The sequence below is a fragment of the Cyprinodon tularosa genome, unplaced genomic scaffold, assembly GCF_016077235.1.
Source record: "Cyprinodon tularosa strain WSP-4 unplaced genomic scaffold, ASM1607723v1 ctg267, whole genome shotgun sequence".
NCBI classification, from domain to species: Eukaryota; Metazoa; Chordata; class Actinopteri; order Cyprinodontiformes; family Cyprinodontidae; genus Cyprinodon; species Cyprinodon tularosa.
Window position 1 is genome coordinate 1,120,345 of NW_024038971.1, and position 17,042 is coordinate 1,137,386.

The window sequence follows — 17,042 nt, forward strand, 5'->3', positions numbered from 1 at the left end:
CCATCAATAGGTTCTGACAGCATTGCATCAGTTGAGGTACTGCATTTGCACCTGCCTTTTTTCCTTAAAGAAACTGTTTCCAATTTGTTAAAAATCACAAGCTTCTTGTTTATGCTGTATGGTTGTGATATGACCTGTAAAGATTTCTCAGTGTCTCACACACACTGCCAGGTTTTAATGGTAAGCAGGCAGATTTCCACACGAGGCACACTAGTTGTTTTTTTATGCTTACCAAGAGTGCAGACTTATCAAATCCCTAAGTAAGTAAATAAATACCTTTTTCATTATTACAGCTGATTGGTGGCTGCATAATCATATTTCTGTTCATCCCATCGGAACAGCTAAAGTCATCCTCAATTTCACAGATAAGGGAATTCAATTTCATTTTATAGTCAAATTTTGAGTAATAAATTCAATTTATTATATTTAAATCTGATAGAACCATTTTTATTTGAGAATTGAGATATTTTAGGCGATTGTCTTGAAATAACATTATAAAACTGAGAAATAAAACTATCCATAAAAATGTTTATGAACATATTTGCTGCTGAAGAGGAATTTTAGTGTCTTCCAGAAATAAAATGGGCTTTTGAGTAATGATTATATATTTATGTCCAATGAAGCCATGTTGCAGAAAATCATTATACAATAAAAAATAATGTTTCAGTCTGTAGAAAGTAAATACTCCACCTTCCAAAGTATGTGTGCCCCTGGAGTCTTTTTTACGTTTTCTTACATTAATATCACAGATCTTAATATATTTCCCTTGAAATTCATGTGACAGACCCATAAACACTAAGCTATAAATTTTTATCTATAAATTTAGGTTTGCAATAAATTTTCCCACTTAAGTAGTAAAGCTTTACGGTCTACTATCACCTTTAGAAATCCCCTAGTAAATTATAGTCCTTTGGTATACAATTTTGAAAACTATGAATTATGAAAACCTATGAAATATTTGGGGTTAAAACATATTGTCAGTTTTGAGCATCTTACAGTTCACTGTTCAAGTCAGTTTAAAAATATGAAGCCTATGATACAACTCTAAACTGAACTTAGTCATCCACATAAATGGGGTGACAAGTAAGGCTAGAATCTTTCGTAGAACTCCAGTGTCCATTGCAACGTCGGGAGCTGCAGAGAATGCCTTGTGTACTTAAAAAATCTGGCCATTGTAGATCGACAAGCTTTTTATTTTCTTAAAATTATATATATATATATATATATATATATATATATATATATATATATATATATATATATATATATATATATATATATATATATATATCTGAAGCAGCCACAATGTGTGGCTGTGTATAAAAACTAACATTGTAAACACACCATCTCATCTACAGTTTTTTATTAGCAGGACAGAAAACAAGGTCAGAGTAAATCACTTGGAGCACAAAAGGTCAAGCCATTAACAGTTGCATAAATTATATTCCTCTTACTCTTTTTTATTGTCTTCCACTTTATCTGGGACCAGGTTGCAGGGGCAGCAGTCTCAGATTTCCCTCAACCCAGAAACCTCCTCCAGCTCTGCTGGGGGAAACCTTGAATTACTCAAAGTCCAGCAAAGAAACATAATCCATTGTGTCCTGGGTCATTCCTAGTGTTCTAGTACTCGAGATTGGTCCTATTTTTAGGCTTTTTGTCTCGTCTTGGTATAGACAGCATTTTTACTCCGTCTCTCCTCAGTCTCACATAAGGTGGCCTCTGGTTTATTTGAACGAGACTAGTGGAGCACATTGCTGATAGGCTTTTTGCCTACCTTACTGATGAAATGTAAAAAAAAAAAAAAAAAAAAGATTCTCTCAATAAACAGCTAAAAAAAACTTACAATCATTGGTAGTGTAATTATACCACCCAGCTGCAGCTGCCACCTGCCCACAGTCTGTGTGACACTGACTGACACACCCCTGTGCATCTCCCTTAGCATAGAAAAAGGCGAGAAGATGAGAGGAGGCTACAGTACTGTGTGAAAAAAGGAAACACTAATATTCAAAAATGTTAGCAAAAAATATCTTACGGAAAAGTCACCTTTTTCCCACAGCTCGTTTAACATTAGAAGTCCATTAGATACTAGAATTTTTTTTCAGGCTGTAATCCCCCGGATATTAGCATATTAGCATTCTTCTCTGAGTAATATTTTCAGAACTAAATTTTAGCTCAAGCTTACCTGCCCCTGAAATGAGAGGAAGGCGGCTCTGTTTATGCAACATTGATTCATCTCTGCATATATTAATGCACAACAGATATTGAGCAGCAGTGCAAACTCTACCCCTGTTAAGTTAGTTTCAAGTTGGATATTCAAAAGCAGCATGGGACTCACGGTTGATCCGTTGAGTCACTCTCATTATGAAGTGAACCATGGAGAACAGGGAGCAACAGCTCTAGAACAGATGGCCATAATTACAAGTCCTGAATCGGATCAACCGCAATGACTAAGATGCAGTTGCTTAAATGTCCAATATTGAACTTTAGACTTTTGACATCATTGCAGTAGAGAATGCTCTGTGCTATGCTTGCTGAAAAAACACACAAGGCCATTCAGTCTCATGCACACAGAAGCAGTTCCCAGACAAGGACTAGTTCAGGGGTCTGCAACCTGCGGCTCCGGAGCCACATATGGCTCTTTGGACCCTCTCCAGCGGCTCTTGATAGTGGCTAAAATGTACATAAAGATCTAAATAATTTACTATAATATATACCGGTATCAATAGCTTTAGCGTTTTTTATAAGATGGAAAAGAATGAGATTAAAAGAACCAGAAATATGTTTTAAGAGACATTTTTCTATGAATTAGCTTGAAAATTATACGTTTTAACATAAAAATAGATGAATTGATTGTTTGAGATGGCAACAACTAATTTCCTATACAAGATTAAAAAAAAAAAGGTTTTCTAGTTAAAGTCATGGTATATTTTGCGGCTCTAAACAACTTTTATTTGGTCGTACTCTGGGCAAAACGGCTCTTTGAATATGAAAGGTTGCAGACCCCTGGACTAGTTCAAAAAAGCCCGTATGATGACAAGAACATCAGTGTACATGAAGTAGCCAAGGACATCAACATGGGGTAGGGGTTTGTTGGCGAGTGCCTGGTGGTTGGGCCGAAGGGGTGGAGTGAGGCCATCTCCCAATGGGCCCACCACGTGCAGGGGAAACCATGAGGGAATGGTGCTGAAAGGATTGGGCAGAAGTTGGAGGCAGAGGCTACAGTGACCTGATTCATGGAAGCTCAAAGTGGCTCTGATTGTATCTCATGTGCTGAAAATCTAAATCCAAACCTAAAAGCACTCTCTTTTTAAATTGTAGTTATTTTACAATATGAAAAGTGTAAGCAATTTATTTTACCACTTTGATATGTAAAGCTGATAGAGACGTATCTCACTTGCAGCTGTAATTGCAGCAAAAACTGTCTTGACAAAGTATTGCTTATCAGGCCTGAATACAAATGCAAACTGCCCTAATTAAAATGTTCTGTTCTGTTTGTTATGAATCTCTTGCATGGAATTCTAGTAAAATCAGTTGAGGAATCAGTTCAATAAAAAACAAAAAATAACTTTAACTAAGTCTCTATAGGTATGGAAAATCATTTAAAAATGAATAACAGATTAGAATAAATATGCTAACACAGTCATTCATGATATAAAAAACAAAGAAACAGTAAAATACAAGGAAATATTGAAATAATGTAATAATGTAAAGATCAGTAACATGACTTCATTTATGTGTTCAGATCTTTCAAACCCAGATGGATTACTCTTCAGATCCATCACAGAGACATCAGTTGAAGTCCAATGGCAACCGTTTTACTACTCTTTTGATGGATGGGAGATCAGCTTCATCCCCAAGGTAAAACCGAATGTAAAGAACTAGAGCTATTACATTATATTTGGGGGAAAAAAATATTATGTTTGAGCACTTCTTTATGATATTGTAACTCACTAACTAACTGAACCCATGTACAGCAGGTGATATAGGTATTACATGCTGTTATTTTTCTCAGTAAATATATTTCTAGAGATGCTTTTAACATGTCTTTTTCTCTAGATGTCCATGCAATCCACACATACAAAGAAATCAAACCCTACATGACCAGAAATTAAGTTGGACATTTCAGAATGAAAATGACCCAAAACACACAGCCAAGGAAAATCTCAATTGGCCTCAGAGAAACAAAATAAAGCTGCTAGAATGGCCCAGCCAATCACCTAACTGCGATCCAAAATAAAAGCTATGGAAAGCCCTAAAGATCAGAGTTTATAGAAGTGGTGCATGAAACCTTCAAGGTTTGAAGACTGGGTGAAAGAATGGGCCAAAATCACACCTGACAATGCATGCAAATAATTTCTCCATACAGCAGGTGTCTTACAGCTCTCACTGCCAACAAAGGCTTTTGTACAAGATTTCAAGTCAGCTTTTATTGTCACTTTCTTCATATGTACAAGACATACAAGGGAAATGAAATTACGTTTACTCTCTACAATATACAAATATACAAGAAATATACAAGACTGACATTTAAAAACTGACAAAGTGCGGGACATGACAGGTAACAGTGGTAAGATAAATATAAATATGAAGTATAGACATTACAATAAAAAGCAATAAAACAGCAGCAATTGCTTTTTATTGTAATGTCTATATATTTCAGTAAGTGTGTTCGATACCTTTTCCCTGTGCCATTTCACTTTATTACACATAACTTGATTTCTGGACATATATGGCTTGATTTCCTTTTATGTGTGGATTCCATGGATTACTAGCAACATCTGGTGAAAATGAAATGTCAATAACACCTTTAGAAATATATTTACAGACAAAAATGGTGGTGTGTTCAATACGTCTTTCAATTGCTGTACATTGTTTAAAAGTAGTAAGCACAAGCTCTTAGTCATCCTCACACAAGCAGAGCGCCCTCTTTTGCAGCCGTGACAAAGACCAGAACACCCACCGATAGCAAACTGATAAGCCTGGGACGAGTATTGTGTGTTGTGTGGAATAAGAAGACTTAGATAGCAATGGACACAGTATGACCAGCCTTGGGACCATTCTGGAAAGTCCTATTTATTTTTTATGGAAGAGCTCTGCTTTGTTTGTAATAGTTTTTCCTCATACACTGTCATAAATTTTCTTGTGAGGCTGTAAACTGTCAACTCTATGTTCCATCATTTGAGTTACCAGATGTCCAAGTCTCCAAACCTAGAAAATGTTGGTGTGTTGGTTATACAAAATCTACAAGAGGGTGCTACAATATGGTTTGTGATAAATACTCTCAGCTAAAAGATTTCAATTTTCAATGTAAACAAAGTTTTTTTTTTCCTTTATTGTTTTCCCAAAGTAATAGTTCTGTCAAAATGTTTTTTCTGGTTACATCTGTGGCATTGTCACAACATAATATTTTTGTCAATGATAACTTACTTTTAATTTCCTCGTAAAGAATAAAAAGTTTCTTAAAAACCTGAGGAAAACCTCTTAAAACGACTCTGTACTAATGCGTCAGTCAACTAGAAACTTTTTACTGTAGCTGCCACAAAGAGATTGCATGTTAATGTTACCTGCGAAAGAAGCTAAGAGTTATTGCAGTCCATTTGATATGTGTCAGTTTTATTGCCTTGGTTTAGTAAAATTAATCTCTTCACTAACTTAAACTATAATTGAGACAAACTTGATAGATAAAAAAGTTTCAATAAGTAACAAACTGCTTTTTTTCCTCCACATTATAATCCTCATTGTCTTACTTCATGAGAATAGCTAGGTATTATACTTAAAATAGAAATAGAAAAATGTTTACCCTGACAATAAAGTAAGCTAGATTAGGGGGACCTTAAAGAGAAGCTAAACACATCTGAATTTCATTTATTTGTTTGTTTTGTGTTTTTGTTTGTCTTTTGATTTATTGACATGAAATAAAAAGGAAGTTTTCAGTTGCAAAAACAGATAACTTTTTATACATTTTCAAAAACCCATACTTAATATTAGTAGTGGCATGCAAATAGTAAATTACATGCCTCAGCTCATTTTATTAAAAAATGAAATTTATCTGTTTTTGCAAATGAACTCTTCAAATACATTTAGGATCCAGAATCTCACTTTCAAGACTTGAAGAGTTGATTTATAATCAACAACTAATCCGGCCTGAATTCATATTAGCGTTAGAACAGTGCAGTGTTAATCATTTCATTGTATAAACCTAAGTAGTCCTGAAGGATACACACACACACACACACACACATATATATATATATATATATATATATATATATATATGGGGATAGCACAACAAAGCTTAGCTGGAATTGGACAATCTGATCGTTTTGTAAACACTGGCTGTTAAAGGGATAAACCATTAAACTCATTTCTCTCTTTCTTTCTAAAATCATATCAAGGTCAGCTTTAAAGCTCAGAAGCTAAAGTCCTCTAACCTTTGATCGACTCCAAATTATAATCTCCCCCTCACAATAATTGGTTTTCTTCTTTAAGGTGTTCTCAGGAGAGAGGTCCTCTTTATGGACTGGCACTAAGCCCCAAATCTGGTGCTGAGATGTTTTTGTGTTTATTTATCATTTTAAACAAATGGTTTCAGTGGCTTTAGCAATACCCCTCCTTTCAGTCCTCACATTTCCCAATGCTCCATTGGCATCTGCCCCCTCTTAAACAGTTCTCAAGATCTCTTGATTACACAGTCCATGGACCATTCTTGCTTGATATTGTATCTGTACCTCTTTTCTTTCTTACTACATTGCATCCTCTCTGTATCTTGTGCATCTCTTCCACTCCGTCTTCACTCACTGCATCTCTCTCTCTCTCTCTCTCTCTCTCTCTCTCTCTCTCTCTCTCTCTCTCTCTCTCTCTCTCTCTCTCTCTCTCTCTCTCTCTCTCTCTCTCTCTCTCTCTCTCTCTCTCTCTCTCTCTCTCTCTCTCTCTCTCTCTCTCTTTTTTTCCTCTCTACAGTACATCCACAGGGGAAATCATATTAAGGGTTGGCAGTCCCACCCCCTGTGGATTTAATCCAACAGCAGGAATGGGAATTTTGACTATCTTGTAATGGAACTAGGCATGAATGCTTAGGCCTGTGCAACACAAAATTCTCATAACACACACAGAAACAGCAAGAAAGAAAGACAACAAGGAGGTCTGGGACCAACATTGCTAGGAAAAGAAAACAGTGCAGTGCATGTCCTGCAAATGTGGGCATACACTGAATGATATTGTAAATTGTTGTACTCAGCTACAGATAAAACTGTACGACGAATCTGCAGGGTTTAAAAGTTCACAGCTCATAATGCATGTTCTTACACTGTACGGCCCGACGCTCTGATGCGATCTAACTGCTCATGTTCAAAAAACCACAGACACTCAGCATCGAGAGATGCCGCTGGTCGGATTCGTCAATCTAGAAGAAGAACTCCCTTGTTTGCACAAGCGCAGTGTGCGAGGTTCTGGTAAACCAGCCTGAAGACGCTTGTAGCTCTGCTTCAACAGCAGGATTTGCCGACGAATAGCCCACCATGGCCAACTGAATTTCACACATGTTTGATTAACTCCCAACCTTACGATGCCTGATCAGGAGGTGGTTGTGAGAGGCTAATCACCCCTCGACAGTGGTGTCGGATGTAGGAGTTTGCTCTGAAATCGAAGGATTGAAGGTTGAAGCCCCGGCTCCGACTTTCAGCGTCGTTGTGTCCTTGGGCAAGACACTTCACCTGCATTGTCTACTGATGGTGGTCAGAGGGCCTGGTGGCGCCATTGTACAGCAGCCTTGCTTCTGTCAGTGAGCCCCAGGGCAGCTGTGGCTGCAATGTAGCTTGCCACCATCAGTGTGTGAGTGTGTGCGTGAATGGGTGAATGACTGAATGTAGTGTAAAGCGCTTTGGTAAAGTCTCCTGACTTGAAAAAGCGCTATATAAATTCAGGCCATTCACCATTTACTACACAATGTAGGAGGCATGATGAGGCAGAAACTCAGCCTGATCCAAAAATTTCTTGCACTAGCGGAGAATTGGCCCAAAAACTGCAAAAAATCATACAGTACATGGCCGCCTTTAGAGAAACCACACAGAAAAAGACATTTCAACGGTTTAAATACCTTTTTGCTGCATTAATAAACAGCACATGCTGCATCTTTGTCTTCATATGGTATACTGTACAGTATTAGAGTCATGTCCTTTAGCCATTTTAAAACTTTATTTTGGAAAATTACACACTTTTTTGTTTGTTTTTCCATGTTTTGTTAAATTTCTAATGCGCTAAAAAGAGAAAAAAAATATGGAACTGAACTCTTTCTTAAGCATTTGTTGACACTGAAGCATCCTCAGTAATACATGCAAAAATGTCTGAATTCAAATTAAAAGGTGTTTATAGTACATAGTATACTGCTTAAATCTTTAACTGAATATGTTCCGTAGATCTTTATAAATGTATTATGTTTTTTATTTCATCTCTGTGAAAGTGAATGCTATTTTGTATTCACAACTGCACAGAGTTCCCCTTCAACCTCAGTCTTTCAGAAGCCTTTGGATGGAGGAAGACAGTGGGGGTGGATGGTTTCTCCATTATTTGGCTCACAGCAATACCAAGTGACATTTAAAACATGAGGAGCACTCAGAACATTAAGTGCTCCGCCACAGCAATGGCTCTGTCTCACAATTTAAGTGAAAGGGTTTCTTCTTTTATCCACTACCTCTCCCCTGATAGGTTTCATGATATTCTTGCTACTCAGCTGTGACATACACAAACCAGCAGTACTGAAAACAAAAGGAGTATGTTGTTTCCCTAAAGTAATAAGACTCTGATGTTAATGCAAACGTTGCTTCTAAATAAAAATAATTTGATGTGAGCAGGATCTAGAGATATTTTGAATTTAGCTTTAGGACTTTTTCTCTCCATATTTACAGAATTAGCTAATGACTAACAATTTGGTACATCAACTTGAACAGAATTTTCTGAAATCAATCAGTCAATCAAAATGTATATAGTCTAATGGTAATTGGTAAATGGCCTATATAGTACTTTTCAAGAAAGGCGACTGAAAAGTGCTGCAGAATACATTCAGTCTTTCACACATTCACACACACTTTCACACATTGATGATGGCAAGCAACATTTTAGCCACAACAGCCCTAGGGCTCACTGACAGAAGCTAATCCATGTACAGCAGTAGCCATTCAAAATTTCCCCACCCTTCTCGATGAGCCCGTGGTTGGTCCTTGGGTGGTCCCCTACAATTCTTTTTTAAACATCAATCTTTGCACTAAAATATTCACTATGTCATTTGTGGACATTAAGATCTAAAGAGAAGCATCATCTCCTGGTCAGACGCTGTAATTTAGTGAACGGGTGAGTTTGGGAAACTCAAAAGTTTTCTAAACCTGAAATATGGGAAACTGGGTTTTGGGATTCAGTTTTCTGATTCACAAAGGCTCAACCTCTTTTTCAGTTGCTGGAGTAACATTCTACCCAGAGCTTACTTGGTTGGGACCAGGTTTGTTCAGTAAACTCAGTGTCCTCTCCTATCACTCTCCTTAAAGCCAATCACATTCTATTTCCTAATTTAGTCCGATTCTCGTCATTTTTTTGTGCAAAAAAAAATATAATAATATAGGTCCGTGAGACACATTAGGTTTTAAAAACAAACATTGCATGTCCTTTTGACGAGGATCTTATCAAAGGATGATCGGCAATATTTCACAGAGAATGAAATATTTATACCGAGAGGTTTTCACAACTCAGTTGACTGGATAAGAGATTTTTTTTGTTTGTGGTATGTTTAATATATTTTCTAAATTTATATTTGCAGAACATGAACCCCGTCCTCTCCTTTGCAGCTGTAGCGCTGTTGCTCTGTGTTTTGCGGGCTTTTTAAAGAATAATTTACATTAATTCACAGAGAATGAAAGCATAACTTTATCAATGTGCACTATACATACTTACCAGAACTTTATATCACTGAGGGAACCTAGTGAGCCTACTGGTAGGAGGCACAATCTGAAGCCATTCTATGGGACTGATCGCTGCAAAAAAAGTCAATTTAATGTGATGATAAGATCTGAAGTGCCTGCAAACAGCCAGTATTTACTATGTGGTGGAAGACAGAATAAACATAAGGAGGAACCCCATGACATGATACACAGGTCCTACCTGTTAGATTAACGTTTTGTTTTTTTAGATAAAAGTTTATTTTCACTTTCTGACAGGTGACCTTACCTGAATAGAATACATATATTCTAATTTCCCTGCAATGTTATTGTGGTTAAAACAATCTGTGGCAGGCTGTTATGATATTCATTACTGACTGAATGTATGTATGTATTCCTGATATCTGAAAAAAAAATGTTTTCCTCTTCAAAATCAACATTTGAAGCAAAATGACATTCTTTACATCTGGAATAAACATTCTGGATGTCTAGAAAAGATAAATGATAAATGTCAAATTGGTCGAATGTGTAAACATTTCTAGACATATAATCCATAATTTTTATTTGTAAAATTTTGTTTCGTACTTTCTGAAATTCAGTTTTTGCAGCAAAAATGTCATTTAGAAAATCTATTATAGTTCTGTCTATGAGTGTGATTTTCACCAGAGAGAAGAATGCCTTTAATACATGTCAAAACGGCCTGCCTTAGACTTTTCATATAAACTGACGTATTAACTCAAGCAGCAATCTTCTCCTTCCCAATTTTCCTCTCCTTTAAAGCTGTCGCTCTGTCTTTTAAACACAATCACCATTTTTTTATTTATTTCTGCATTGAATTATTTAGTTCCAGTGGGGTGAAACAGGCACTTGCCCATCGTCAGGTGACTCATTGAATTGATGCTCCACTAATAATTTACACATGTGTTCAACTCTGAGTGGACTTACTTAGAGTTGATTAAACTACCTTACCTTACCTTAAACTTATATAAAGTCAGATTTTCCAACCTTAGGCTATTTAGAGTTGAGGATTCTAGTTTGAGTTTGTTAAACCTGCTTATTGAAACAGACCCCTAAAACTTACTCCCTTACAGTACATGTCTAGAGTGCCACATTTCAAAGGTTTGTGGTTTTGCTCTAGCCCAGAATAAGTCTTGAATACTTAAAAAGTGTTTATTGAAACACAGGAAGATCTGCAGCAGATAGGGTGTCTGAAGCAGAAATGGCTATTGGAGAGAAACACAGGTTAGTGACTGTGGTAATCTGACGGAGGATGATTATGAATGTGCAAGTCATTAACTTGGTTTTACAGTTCAGTGCTTTTCCCAAAAAGCGAAGATGATTCTACCCGGTCGACTGAAAGAGAAGCAGTGGACGCTGCCAGAGAGTTCCAGACGAAAAGGCTGCAGGGCTGACAGGAAATAAAATCCGGGCTGACGAAGGCAGACAGGATAATCCAAAGGGCAAAGTCAAGAGACAGGTCCAGGTTCAAACAAGAGAAGAATCCGACAGGAGTCCAAAGACAGGCAGGCAAACTAATCAGAGAGGTGCAGGCAAGCTCAAAGTTCCAAATACAGAAACAGATCAGGATCAGACAATCACAACACTAAAATTAAGCTAAAAAAAACTCTCTACACTTAAGGTCCTGATAGCTGGGAAACAGGGAGCTTAAATAGGAAACTGAAAATGATGGACCTGATAAGGAACAGGGCAGATCTAAATAGGTTAAGGGAATAAGCAATAAAGACAGCCAGCAGCGCCAAAATCATAACAATACTGTTATGCCAGAAGAAGATATCCTCATAAATCTCAGCATGGATATCATAACTGGTGTTAGCAGGGGGATTTTTCACAGGAAATGTGAGCAACGACAATGGATGAGTCTAATGGAATTCCCAAATTGATAATAGCAGGTACTTTATTCACATACTGTCGCCGTTGTAAATTTTGAAATATAATTTTAGTGGATTATAATGGTCAATATAATGATTCATTCTGTGGCAATTCTTTGTTTAGGCCTGGTTCTTCCCAATGCCTCTCATGTTTTTGTACAGTGTTTTAATGTAAACATAATAGCGGTGCAGGCTGTTTTATTTACAGTAATGTTTTTTTAGACTACGTTTATTTTTGGGTGGTGAAAGCAGGTTGATTTGCAGTGTTCTGAATCTTTCTTCCATTTTAAGTATTGTTAATTAGACAGTGCTTGGAATGTTCTTGGAATGTTCAAGCCTTAGGAAATCCTTCTGCAGCAAAATGTGGCCTTAAATTTTTTCACAGCAGTATGTCTGACCTGCCGGGAGTGTTCCTTGTTCTTCATGGTCTTCTCTACAGTTTAAAAGGACCTCTGAGACCATCACAGAGCAGGTGCATTTATACAGAGACTTTATTAAACACAGGTGGATTTTATTTATCATCATCAGTCATTTAGGTCAACACTGAATCACTGAACACACTGAATACTGAACTTCTGGAGAGAATCTGCTGCACTGAAAGTAAATGGGCTGATTCATTTTGCATGCACCACTCTTCATTTTATTTATTTATTTTTGTTAAAAAGGTTTAAAACATCCAGTATATTTCGTTGCCCTTAATGGTTGTGTTAGGTCACAGGAAATGAGAATCTGATCTTAAAGCAAAAGCTCTTGCAGGTCATACATTTAAGGACATACTGAGTTCTCAGGAAAAAAAGTTGTAAATTCTCATGTATTAGGGTAAAGCTTATCATTTCTGAAAAAATAGTTGACATTTCTTTAGAAAAATTTGTCACTTCCCAGGTATTAGGAGAAAATGCTGTCAGCTATTAGGAAACTTTTTCAGTTCTTGGATATTAAGAAAAAGGTTGTAAGTTCTCAGATCTTTGGTTAAAATGGTCATCTTTCAGGAAAGATTTTACAATTTCTCATGAAAAATTTGTCAGTTCTCAGATATTAGGAAAAACATAGTCAGATCTTTGAAAAAGCATCATTCCCTAAAAATGTTGGAGTTTTTTTTAATTCAAAGAAACTGTACCTAACTTATTATTTAAAGTTTAGTTTTCGTCATATAAAGCGAAAATTATACATTTTTTACCACAATTTTTGTCATCGTCATCCACCATTACTGTCAGAGCTGAACAATTTGCTTTGAACTGCAGTGACTCATGGGAAATGGATAACCATGAAACTCACCCTTTCCTTTTATTTTTGCCACATTTGTGTTTGGGTTTTGCCTTTAGATTGTGAAGTTCCTTATTGCAAAAAATATATTTATATTGAAGCCACTTAAACTCACCATGTGTGTAGTTACAAACCCGAACCGTTTGATATAATCCTCCTCTGCTACTGTCGCAATTTTATGGCATAATTGCTTCACCTGCAGAAAATGTCTCAGCAGGCGAAAGGCAGGCTGCAGGGCGGGATCTTGAGTTGAATTTCAAAATATATGGAGATTACTCCACAATGTTTTGACTTCCAAATAGATAGATGTAGATTTTTTTTAATTACAAAATATACAGTTTGGTTTCTTTCTTAAAAGGATTGTAATAGAACATATATATATATATATATATATATATATATATATATATATATATATATATATATATATATATATATATATATACACATATATATATATATATATATAAGGGTTTCAGCCATTTTGTGTTTGCTTAGTAAAACAATATAAAAGTACAGGATCTGGAATATTCTTTGTGGTCTTCCATTTCCTATGAGTCATTATGGGTAAATGCAGATTGGTCAGCTTGGACAGAAATGGTGGACAACAGTGACAAAAATTATGGTTAAAAATCAATACATTTTGCTTCGTAGGACCTCCCCCACCCAAAAAAATAACATTAAGGCGAGAATGTTAGAATAGAATATAATAGAATAGAATATAATAGAATAGAAAATTCCTTTATTTTCACACAATGGGGAAATGCTGGTGTTTACAGCAGCAAAAAGATTATAGAAAATGGTCACACAAATGTGCAACTTAGAAAAACAGGAAAGAATAATAACATACTAGTGAAAAGTTAAAACATAAATAATAAAATACTGTGCTATAAAGTGTTTTAACAATATAAAACTCTGCACCTGGAGAATAAATAACTAATATAAAGATATGGACATTTCTACAGTAATGGATATTTGAAAATAGCAGCAACATCAGAGATGTGCAAAATGATAGCAGCATGTTATTTAACTAAGTAAGATAGAAACTGTGCAACATCGGCATGAATGTAACAACTTATTAAGGTTATTTGGAATAGTGGTGCTTATAGTCTTAGAACTGCTGGGAGGAAGGATCTGTGATAACGCTCCCTGCAGTTAGGGTGCAGCATTGCTTTTTTTAAACTCCAATATGTATCCAGGTGGTCACAATTTCACAGAATTTCTTTTGAAAAAGAGCTATTTGTTTTTCCAAACACCTGAGAACGGACAGAGTTTTTTCTAAGAACTTACCACAAACAGGCTTAAATTTGAAGGAAACCTGTATTTCAAACAGTTTTTTTTAGGACGTTTTGAAATCCAGGAGTCTTAGTCAATTATGTTGGCTCGCACCAGAGCAAAATCTAGGTCGAGCGTTGTTGTATTTAAGCAACATGGAGGTCCATCCTGCTGCACATATTCCAAGTCAGACACTAATCAAATAGCCACCCTTTGTTCAACTGGATTGTTGGAGCCCATTGTTGTACAATTGATTGGTCTTTTGAATCATAATGGGAGTGTTTATGTAACTTGGGAATAAGTTCCATGACTGAATTATAAATGCTTGGAAGCTAAAACCGCAGTCTTCCACCTCTGTGGTAATGACAGCTTTACTCTTTTCACAAAGATAGTTTCCTTGGTGGCTCTTTTAATCCAAATGTGCTCCCTGTCCAAAATCTGAGCACTTTGGTCTTCAAAGTTCTTCAAAGCTGCTGGCTCTGCTATGCTGTGCCATGCGTTGATGTTATTGTTTGGTTTCTCCAATATAAGAAACTTTACATTCTTCACTGCACTGGATTTCATACACAACGCCACTCAGCTTAGGTTTGGGTGTCCTGTCTTTAACAAGTTTTTGTCTGAGTGTGTTGTTAGGTTTGAAATTCACCGTTATGTTGTGCTTGCAGAAAATCCTTCTGAGTTTCTCTGAAATTCCTGACACATATGAAAATGTTTTTGCATCCCTTTGTTTTATGCTGTGTTTCTAGCAGCATTGTTCTTCCTACTAACTGTTGTGGCCGACTTCACAAATGCCCAGTTAACGAATAACCACATGCCTCAAGCGACTTCCTAAGGTGTTTATTTTTCCTTTTATTTCTCCTCTGTAATTGAGGGAATACTGTTGGCCTGTTAACTCAGAGTTCTGATCACAGAAAGCTTATGTTCCAGTGGGTGATGCAAGTCAAAATGAAGGTATTGGCCTTTATGTATGGGTAGGTTTCGGGTAAACCTCAGAATTAAGGCTTCCATTGTCCTTGTTATGCACAGCAGAGTGCAGAAAGGGCAACACGTTTTTTTTTTTTTTTTGGTATGCTCCCTGATGAACTTGATGTTTCTGTTCAATGTGTTGATATGATTGGGGAATGCCTCAACTTCCTGAGTTTGGATTTTGACCCAGTTGTCAACCACTTGTCTGAACTAATGAGATGGTTGTGTTTCCTTGTATGTGCTGAGTACTCTACTCTCCATCATCTCGATATAGATATTGGCAACAATGGCCAAAACTGGGGAAGCCATAGTGCACTCATGTTTCTGTTGGTAACAGTTATCCCTGTATTTGAAGTACAGTATGTGGTTGATAGGCAGAGGTCCGACAGGTCAGGTTAGGAATTAAAGTGGTCCTGTCTTTCAGATGTACCATCTGCCTATGTCTGCTGGCAAAATGGGAATGTTTTTATCATTATCTAGAGGTAACCTGTGTGATAATGTTAGTAGAGGGCAATTTTGCACTAGAGAGAGCAACTGTAACTTTCAACCCAAGTTCTTTCACTTTTGCCTTTGCCATGTAGTGTTTCTGATGACTGATTCAGTGGCAGTAATCAGTTTTGTTACTGGAAAATGCTTACGAGTTACTGTACAATTCAGACAATTGAAAAGAACATTCAGTTCTGACTTGGTAAGTTCTCTGTTTAAAAGTTTTTTTACTTACTGGTTTTAGAACTGACAACTTTTTTTATTTCCTGAGAGCTGACAACTTATTTCCTAATACCTGAAAGTTTTTTCCTGGGAACTTTTTTTTTTTTTTTTCCTGAGAACTGATGATGATGAAATGTATACAGTACTCCCTTAGAATGAGTTTGAAGAGTAAAACTCAGGATTTTTTTTTTTCTTTGCAAATGTTAATAATCAAAATAGAAAAAGCACTGGTTGTACTATTATGGTGTTAGGTTTAGTCTGAGGGCATGTTTGTGGAAATGGTAGAGTTTGAATTAAGAGCCAAAACATGTTAATATTTAGTTTCACACATTGTTAATGTCTGGCTATAAGTTGATATTTGTTTCCTACGTATGAATGTTTAGCTTCTAAAACCATAACAACTCCTAGATGGAAACCTTTACATTGACCTTTTGGGGTGGGAGCTCTGACTAAATTTCTTGTAAGCGGACACAAATCAATAATACCATACACAACAATAATCTGAACTTCTAAACTCATTGATATGGTCAGTGAATCTGTTAACATTTATCATTTTAAAAGAATAAAATATAGTCCTTCCTATTTTTGAGTATGTCCTGCAGAGCAACCCATTTCCTAAATTACAATTCTAAATGGTAATGCATTGCCAGAGAGTCACAGTATTTACTGGTGTAACAGATAAAAATCTTGAAAGTGTAAGTGGTTGAGGTTCATGGAACAGTAGCAGGTAAAACATCTGTCAGCAGGAAGTGAATTTGCAACATGGACTGTTTAAGAACAGCTGGATGTAGCTGGGGCCTCTGTGCTGATGATTGACAGTCCTTTACAATTGCCCAGAGTGCTGCCTCTGCAGAACACAACCTGAAACATATTGTTGCACACACATTTTTGCAAGGTAATATATTTTAAGAATTTAATGTCCTAAACAATCAAACAGTTAAGAAGTAATAAAAACATTTTTTTCTGGACATTTACCTCATAATTCAACCACCAAAACTTCTGTCTTATTGTGGACTTT

The 17,042-nt window shown here is 36.4% G+C and overlaps 1 protein-coding gene across 5 annotated transcripts in view; it reads left to right on the forward strand.

The window, feature by feature from the left end:
- Positions 1–17,042, forward strand: part of tnr (tenascin R (restrictin, janusin)) — a 267,509-nt gene that overhangs the window by 160,647 nt on the left and 89,820 nt on the right. For all 5 annotated transcript variants that reach the window (XM_038289296.1, XM_038289300.1, XM_038289299.1 and 2 more), the window contains one exon: positions 3,743–3,858. In XM_038289296.1, the coding sequence (XP_038145224.1) occupies positions 3,743–3,858 (116 nt within the window). The remainder of the gene's footprint in view (positions 1–3,742; positions 3,859–17,042) is intronic.